General features: G+C 36.8%; 1 protein-coding gene across 1 annotated transcript; it reads right to left on the bottom strand.

The window, feature by feature from the left end:
- Positions 1 to 4145: 4145 nt before the first annotated feature.
- On the bottom strand, positions 4146 to 8370 carry Arpc3A (Actin-related protein 2/3 complex, subunit 3A). Its single transcript, XM_022799018.2, has 4 exons — positions 7002 to 8370; positions 5771 to 5958; positions 5201 to 5352; positions 4146 to 4687 (listed from the first exon to the last, which is right to left on the bottom strand). Exons 1-4 carry the CDS (start codon positions 7113 to 7115, stop codon positions 4611 to 4613), a joined length of 531 nt encoding a protein of 176 aa, XP_022654753.1. The 5' UTR covers positions 7116 to 8370; the 3' UTR covers positions 4146 to 4610.
- Positions 8371 to 8385: the final 15 nt, after the last annotated feature.

Genomic DNA, 8385 nt, shown 5'->3' with positions numbered 1-8385 from the left:
TCAAAGTTGGCAGCTAATGTAGGTAATTTTACATTTATCTGATCCTTCTTACTGGCCTCTGTAGCGATTTATTAGAAATGGCAGCCCAAACAGAATTCACCTTGAAGACACCCAGCTCCCCAAAAGAAGACAACCCGAAGCACACACGACGATTGGGTATAGTTGTGCAAGGGTTCTAAAAGACGATTACACATAAAGTTTAAAGTTGTCGAGCTAAAGAGCTTAACGACAGAAAATCCGTATCGTGATCGATTCAAGTGATCACGAAAACCATTCTTGTCTATAGTGTCAGCAAACTGCAGAGCTTATCCCCGACAATAAAGAATTTGTATTTTTTCTCATGATTCAGATTTAGGTTTGAGGCAATTAATACATTTACATTCACGCAAATGGGTCAAATAAACACAGGTTGGTCTAACCCACTACCAAGCGTTTTAAGTAATATTTTGCTCAAATATTACGATACAAACATTTGTGACCTTTATACCTGTTCTACTCGGAGAATGCCTAACGTTTACCGTTCAAACAAACGCAGTTTCCCGTATCATATATGGCTAGGCTAAAAAATTGATATGTTTGTTAGCGGCACTTTATTAACATCCCTTTTTCAGTATATGATGCATATGATAAGTGTGATACATATATATGTGAAATAAACAGTTTGAGGGATTTGCTTAATTTACATATATTCCTTATGGTTGTACAAGGGGTATACATTCGGATATATTGAACTATCTAAAAGAGCGCTAATGAAAGGAAGGCACAGCTGGATCGTGCGTGAGACGTGAGGAGAAACATTAACTTTACGCGGTCGAGCGTCGTTGTTTAAGCGCGAGATGCTGTGTGGTTTAATGACAGCCCATACGATCCACAAACCGACGATTTTAAGTAAAAAATGATGAAATTTGCTTTGAGTGGCAGTTTACATAGACTGTCAATCGTCACGGTGGCCAACACAACTTTTCTCGTCCCCAAATGATATCGGTCGCCCACTCAGCGTATTGGCGGCAGTATATTTGACAGTCTCAAAATTAATTTTGAAATAAATCAAGGAAAAGAAAAAGCCGGGCGGCTTTTCTTGAACGTCTGTAGTTTAATAAAAGCATAGCCTGCTATCTAAGAACTTCCCATTTGCCTCAACGTTCTCTTTTCCGGTTCCAGCCACGTTCGTTACGATTTTTTTTGTGCCTTGAGTCTTCCAGTTCGTTCAACTAGTTCCTCATTTCAATCCTTACGTCTTCGTGTTTGTCGAAACGTAGTCGCTAACCATAAGGATCTGATTACGTAGACACATCCCATCTACATGCCTTTCGCCTTTACGGCCAGCAGTCGACCTAATTGTCTGTAGCAATGCTTAACATCAATACGGAGCATAAACTTCGAAGCATATATTTTTTAACTCATTGAAGCTATTTCGCCCTAAATTGGCCTTATCTTGGACCCGCTAGTAAACTAGTACGCCCAATTGACTGGAGCGATACTTAACGTCAGTACGGAGGACAAACTTCGAAGTATATAGTTTTTGATTCTCTCTATGTTTCAAGTTCTTACGTTCGAGATCGCTATTAGGCATTTGCAGGCGGTTTTCTTCTAACATGAGACGAAGTGTGTCTATGTCCAGATTCAAACCCACACCACAACGTGTCCCTAAGATGAATAAGGAAATATATTACCCACTAATCTATCACGGTGAATAATTTTGGCGCCTGGCAGCTTTTGTCTAACATGTTCGGTGTCTCCCTTTCCTAACGCATTTCCTAAAGGGAAAACCCATTTTACATATAGGGTAAATACAAAATTGGTTTTTCAGATTTATCTCGTGATCCGTAAACTTTGTAGGCTAAAATATGCGAGAGCCTTACAGCCTTTAGGATAAATAAAAGTAACCTACAAGTTCATTTCGAAATGTTTTTAGTGTAGTAATAAATAAGTGCTTCCATTTTCAAATTTTTGACACTAAATCCTTTCGTCGATACGTTAATGAGATCCGAAACACAGCTCAGTGGATAAAAATCAAGATAATCATTTTCCACTAATTTAAAGTAATTTACTTTTCGTTACAGTTATTTCCAAGTGAGCTAAAAGTTAACGCTGCGTTAGATTACTTTTTTGCTAATTAGCTATAAAGCATATTGAAATGCGCATCCACCGCATTTACTTCAAATTATTTCTTCAGCAGAAATATACCATTTAGTGGCTTCCTCTTCGGCCAATATCCTCATATTAGTCAAACATGCAATTATTATCTCTATGACATATCTCGAAATGCCCGAAATTGATTGAGAATTGACCGCAAATGTGGCGAAATTGATCATATTATAGCTATCTGTCATTTTTGTAACGATTAAAACAATTATTTTAAATATATGAATCAAATTGGCCAAGTCACGGAGCTGGCTGCTAATTGTTTACTACGAAAAAACTGGAAAATAAGCCATACCGATGGATCGTTACAAGCAAACATATAGTACGAAGTACGAAATCAGATCATTGCTTCACAGCGATAGAATGACACAGTTCAACATTTTGGATGATATGTACACAAGCTTTCGATGTGTCCGTTGCTGTATTAGTGTTCATAAGTGTTATTTAGGCTTCAACCGCCGTTGACAGTGGACCGGTCATTTGCAACAACGTTATATCTTAAAAACCGAAAAATGAACTGCTTTCAAACAGTTTCAAAGCAGTGTTATGTGATAAGTAGAGTAAGTGGTACAGTATTCCATATAGCTTTATAGTGGCACTTAACACTGTTGTCATTCGCTTGTAACCATGCAACAACAGCTGCGTGGTTACAAGCGATGTTAACATCGCCTTGTTGTTGTTAACATTTTAAATAATATCTAATCACGATTGAAATTTACGTGGTGCTTAGAATAGGAAAATAAGGCAGTGCTATTTGTTACTATTTTTGTGAATCAAGAAGAGAAACCAACAAGATAAGCGCAACAAAAGCAAGCTAAGCAGCCTAAATTGTCTTTAACCAAGTCTTTACAGTAGTTCTAGAGCATTGGTAGTTCTTTACTATATTGTACGAAGCATTGAAGTCGTTATAATTCGAAGTCCAGAAACCCGTCAGTGCGATGGCTTGGAATGTAAATTAGAAAAATTTAGAAAAATTAGTAATTAGAAAAAGTTTTTAATGTAAATCCAATTCAAATACGGAACATGCAAAAAAGAAGTACTGTGCTATGCAATAAATTTAAAAAAAAAATGTTATAAAATGATCTGAAATAACTCTTCTAAAAAGCTGGGGTTACTATTGGGATCTGAGAGGCTACTAGACACAAATCAACAAAAACACAAAAAAAAACAATTTCGACGCTAACAAAACAGAAGTTTAAATTTTAATAAGAACTCGCGTAAAACGAATTGTTTATTTATGATATGTATACAGCCAATCGTTGTTATAACTGCGCAAAGCACTTCATTGGGTAAGGGCTTCAAAGTTTACAGCACAAAAGAGGTTATTATGGCAATCGAATTATGATCGGGCTCTGCAAGCAAGCAGTTGTGGTTATGACCAATAACATGTATTCATTTGTATTTACATACAAGACAGTGCCCTGCAGTCATGCATTCAGCAGAACATTTGAAAGCAGTGGCTCGAGTACGGTAAAGCAATCCGTGAAAAAGATATCGAGTGCGCGCAGAAGTACCTCCTATTACTTCTTTTCGAGCACCTCAATATAGTCATTTGTCACGTCTAGTTAATAATAAGCGGTCGAAAAATCTACTGCAGCGAAAACTGAAAAAAACTAAAAGATTAGCCTAAGATATGGTATTTCTCACGGAAATGCATGACCGTATTATATAACTACTAACATTATTATAGAGTGCATTCAAGCAGATTGCAGAAAATCAAAGTTCCACACGAATAATTTTTTGTGCTCTCCGTGCAAAACGACTTAAGTCAATTTCGATATATGCTGCTGCCGAAGAATTTTAAGAGGGAAGATTCTCCGTTCTAAATTCCGCTCAGATCAACTAGTGTTTTACTCAAAGAAAATGACTCTTTGAATGAATTAACTCTATCAACTATTCTTTGTACAAAGAAGTCGATTTTATTTTAGACAATACAGCCTATCTCTACAAAAGCCCTTCAACTTTATACGACTCCAATTAATAAAGAAAACAAGACTGCATTTCATTTACACGATTACTTTATTATTATTATTTCGGCCCTCAAAAATTATAGTCGTTCTCAGTCAATTGTAATTCATCACTGTAAATAACGTGTGCGGCAGTTTTCCTACAACGCTGTATTCTGGCTGGATAAATAAAAATCGCACACCAGAAGATAAAAAAAACTCACTAATAATGACAATAATAATAATCATAATAATAATCATAGTAATAATAATAATAATAACAATAATAATAATATTTACTAAATAATAAACACCTAGTACTTATCTCGTGATCGGTCACTGTTCTCGTTGGCTTTTTTAAACTGCGGTTTTATCCTCTCTATTGCTATTATTCCATTCGTTCATCCCATCCATACCTTCGACTTTTGTAACAACTTGCTTATTTGTAGCATAAAGCATTCATCCTATAATCACTTTCATATTGTTGTTAATTAATATTATGGTTATTGCTTGCTTGGCTTAAACTCGATGTCCCGATAGCGATTTATCCATAAACTTGCGGCGAGCAAAACATAGCCACCACTTTGAGGGTTTGCCTGAAAGATACAGAGAATTATCGGCTCTTCTTATTGCTTCTCGTTAAGCAGCGACTACAGACACTGTAGTGTCCTCACTAATTTCTGAATTTAAACTGATGGTTAGTCTTTCACGAGATTTCAATGCTTAATGAAAAAAAAATAATTTGTGCCAAGAAGTCATTTAAATATGTCTGCACACTACATTTTAATACATGTATACACCTTTTTCTCTTCACTGATGAGATAATGACAGTATCAATTTAAAAAGTGTTTAATCCGATAATCATTTTACAAATGACGTTTTCAGTTTCACCGGCTAGAAATCCCTTTACTAGCAATAACTTCACTTCTCTTGCCTATTTTAAAGTGAGAAAAAAATACCCTTAGTATTATTAGGCAAGATACATTAGTAGATTACTTTATCTACGGTTCGAGATCAAGCTTTGGTATTGCGAACCCCGCCTTTCGACCCGTTTCTACATCTATTCCCAACAGTTAACATACAACTGCTTGAATACAACGAACAATTACCTTCGGCATCAAAGATCCGTTCGACAAGCCTGAGGCCGCATTCATGTCGAATTTGCAATAAAAACTGTCTCAGCCTGTCGGCCTCTGCTGATGTAGCAGGCTTGCTATACGTCGCGTTGAGAGGAAAACCCGGATCTCCCGGAATGTCAAAACTAGAAATGATAAAGAAACGAGAGAATGTCTAATCATTTAATTGCCGTTTGTGGCCCATTTCGTGCAAATGAAACCAGCTCACATAGTACTTCCGCTATTTACTTTTCAGTAGATTCGCCCAAGTTAATAACTAAAAAGAAATAGTTAAACTAATATACCTTGCAAAGAATAATAGCATTAGCACGAAATAACTCATCCACGTTTTTATTTACAAACGTCTTGGTTCAATTATAGATATATAATGTCAGTGACTGGTAAGTTTAATAAACGCATCGTAATGATTTCTGTCCAACAATATTATACCTTAATAATTAACCGTCACTCGTCATTGCGTTTCTCATAAATGTAATTAACCTTCTACTGTGTTTAATAGCAAAACAAGCGCTAATAACCCAACATTAGTTGAATTGTCATTACCTGGAGTGCGCTAGGGAATACATCTCCTGGCTGGCTTGTTGCTTTGATGTGCACCTTTGTAGCCTTTTGAGGCAGTCCGTGATATACAAAGTGACATATATAAGGACGCGATCGGCCTCGGACTTAATTTCGTAGTTCCGGAAAAATACGTTAGCCCTGAAGTAGCTTATTGCCTCATCAATAACGTCCTGTAGGTAAATAAAAATAGAATTACGATAAGAAAAAAGTCACCATCCGGTTTTCGTATACTACTCTCATGCAAATTTCATGCAGAATATTGCCTTTCAATTAATTTAGACGCTGCTCTACAAACGAACTGCGCGTGACTCGTAGATAGTACTCATAGTAACCCAGAATTAACAGCAGTTTAAATGTTCCATAGAATCAATTCATTTGACCATCAGTACATAAAACGTAAATTAAAACTATAAAACTGATATAGCAAGGTGATGACATTACTCCTGATTTGGCGTCTCGATGAATTTTACTACTATCATCATCACCATAATAACCATAGGCATACTTGTTACATGATTTCTATTAGCCATTCGAATCAAAAAGTTGAGAGACTGTGCAGCAACAAACATTTGAAGAGTGACAACAACATTAATAGTGATATCACAATCCTCATCACTTACCAGTTCCATAAATGGCTAAAAATATATCATACACCAAAGCGATTAGTGTGTGATTAATCTACCAAGGTAAATCACAAGCACTCACGCACACATACATTTTACTACTACGCTCATATCATACAATAGTTAGTACAAACTTGCATAGGTTTTAAGCACATATATATATATATACATAAGCTCGGATAATGTTACTTATGTAAGCAGATCATTGCCAAGTAACATGACCCTAGCCTGACTATCGGGTAACTTATTTCCAGCGTTAATTCTCAATCAGTAGTCTTCTTGATAGTTGTATACCACTACTCGGAGCAACGAACGTCCAGATCAATCTTGTTTGTTGAACCCATAATAATGCAAAACGGGCTGAAATTAGACAGACTACAACAATAAATAATATTCAAAATAACTGATTCAACGGAAATCACAGAAAGAAAGACAATAAATTACGCTGCTCACATTTATTGATCGAATTAATAGCATCCACATAAAATTTGAAAACAATCTGCAAATAAAGCGCCCATAATTTTGTGCAGGTGTTTTAAAGTAATGGCTTGACCCTTGTCGAGAACGCTTTGCTATTAGCTAGTACTTACCATATCATCTCCGGTGGGTTTCGGCGCTGGTCCACGGACCTGAGTTCGAATTGGTAATAGGGCCATATTTCCCAGACTTTGAACCCCCACACAACTCGAATGGTAAGCAGGCATGCTTATTTCTTTTCTTTGCACAGTACTGGTGATGAAACTGGCAGACAATTCTCAACTGTATATGCCTTTATCACGGGTCGCACAAGCGTCGCTCAAAGATCACAAGAATAATTTCAAGTCAGTTCAGCAAAAAGTTCGGTATTCAACAAAAATACTAATACAGAGCCTCCGAGGACGACTTAGTCACAACACTGCCTAAAAACAAAGAAGAGCCATCAGACGCAGCTGTGCTTGCTCAGTCACGTTGTCAAAGAAGAGGCGATAAAACTGCAAGCGAGCATACGATACTGGACAGGCTGCCGGAGCTGCCCTTGTTGGTCACACACGGCCATCCACTAATACAGCTCCGAGCACGAGCGGCTTTTGTGCTCTAGAGCGGCACCGCTCATAGTTGACATCAATATCGACCACCACTATCCTTATTGTTCTTAGTACTGTTAGCTGCTTGGCTGTGTAAATAAGGGGATTTCGGCGGTGACAGGACCAGACTGGCAACACCGACATTAACACACCCGATAGTACAGCTGCAATCGACCTGTATTCCGTCGATTGGGCCACCCAGGCCTTAATGGACGGAAAATGTTGGCGGGAAATTTTGATTTATGCTAAAGTAAGGGCATATTTGTTATTTACTTCGCCGATTTTTAATTAAATTGACGATTAATACACGCAGATTATTTAACGTTTTATTGTTCTTATTGATGGTTGAAGAAAGCGTTACCACATAGTTTTGTATAGGTGTTGTTCCTACAGCGAATACGTTAGGGCAGACAGTAGTATTTGCTGGTTCTCTATCGTTATACAGTCTATGATGTAAAATTCTGTTCATGCGTAACATCGAGTGCTCATTCATAATTAGCTAAACGAAACTAACATTTTGTATATTTGTTTTATATCGAACAAATACTAGAAAAGTATGACGCATAGCTAAATATTATCGATACTAGCGAAATCATGTATTTCCCCGTTTGGTTCCTTTTTTGTTTTGTAGCAAACAAATACTAGAAAAATATGACACATATTTAAATATTATCGATACTAGTGAAATCATGTATTTTCCCGTTTCGTTCCTTTTTTTGTTCTATTTTGTAAAACGAGTGGAATTTCACGCAGAAGAAGCCTCGAAAATGTAACATCGGAAAAATGAAGGCGAAATAAAATTACGGGAAAGACTAGAAGACGTCTTTGAGGCAATTTAGTTTCGACAAGCTTCTATAATTCAATTTTTATTTTCATTAAGAAATTACAACTAAGATGTTCCAAAGTGCGC

This window comes from Varroa destructor, unplaced genomic scaffold (genome assembly GCF_002443255.2).
Source record: "Varroa destructor unplaced genomic scaffold, Vdes_3.0 BEIS01000003.1, whole genome shotgun sequence".
Taxonomy (NCBI): domain Eukaryota; kingdom Metazoa; phylum Arthropoda; class Arachnida; order Mesostigmata; family Varroidae; genus Varroa; species Varroa destructor.
The sequence above is the reverse complement of the archived record's forward strand: the minus strand, read 5'-3'. Positions and strand labels throughout refer to the sequence as shown.

Excerpts from the sequence above, each read along its gene's own strand:
- Arpc3A (XM_022799018.2), bottom strand. The coding sequence starts at position 7,115 with ATGCCTGCTTACCATTCGAGTTGTGTGGGGGTTCAAAGTCTGGGAAAT. Across the intron at positions 5,353-5,770 it reads TATTCCCTAGCGCACTCCAG|TTTTGACATTCCGGGAGATC; the intron begins GTAATGACAATT and ends TATCATTTCTAG. Across the intron at positions 4,688-5,200 it reads ACGGATCTTTGATGCCGAAG|GCAAACCCTCAAAGTGGTGG; the intron begins GTAATTGTTCGT and ends TGTATCTTTCAG.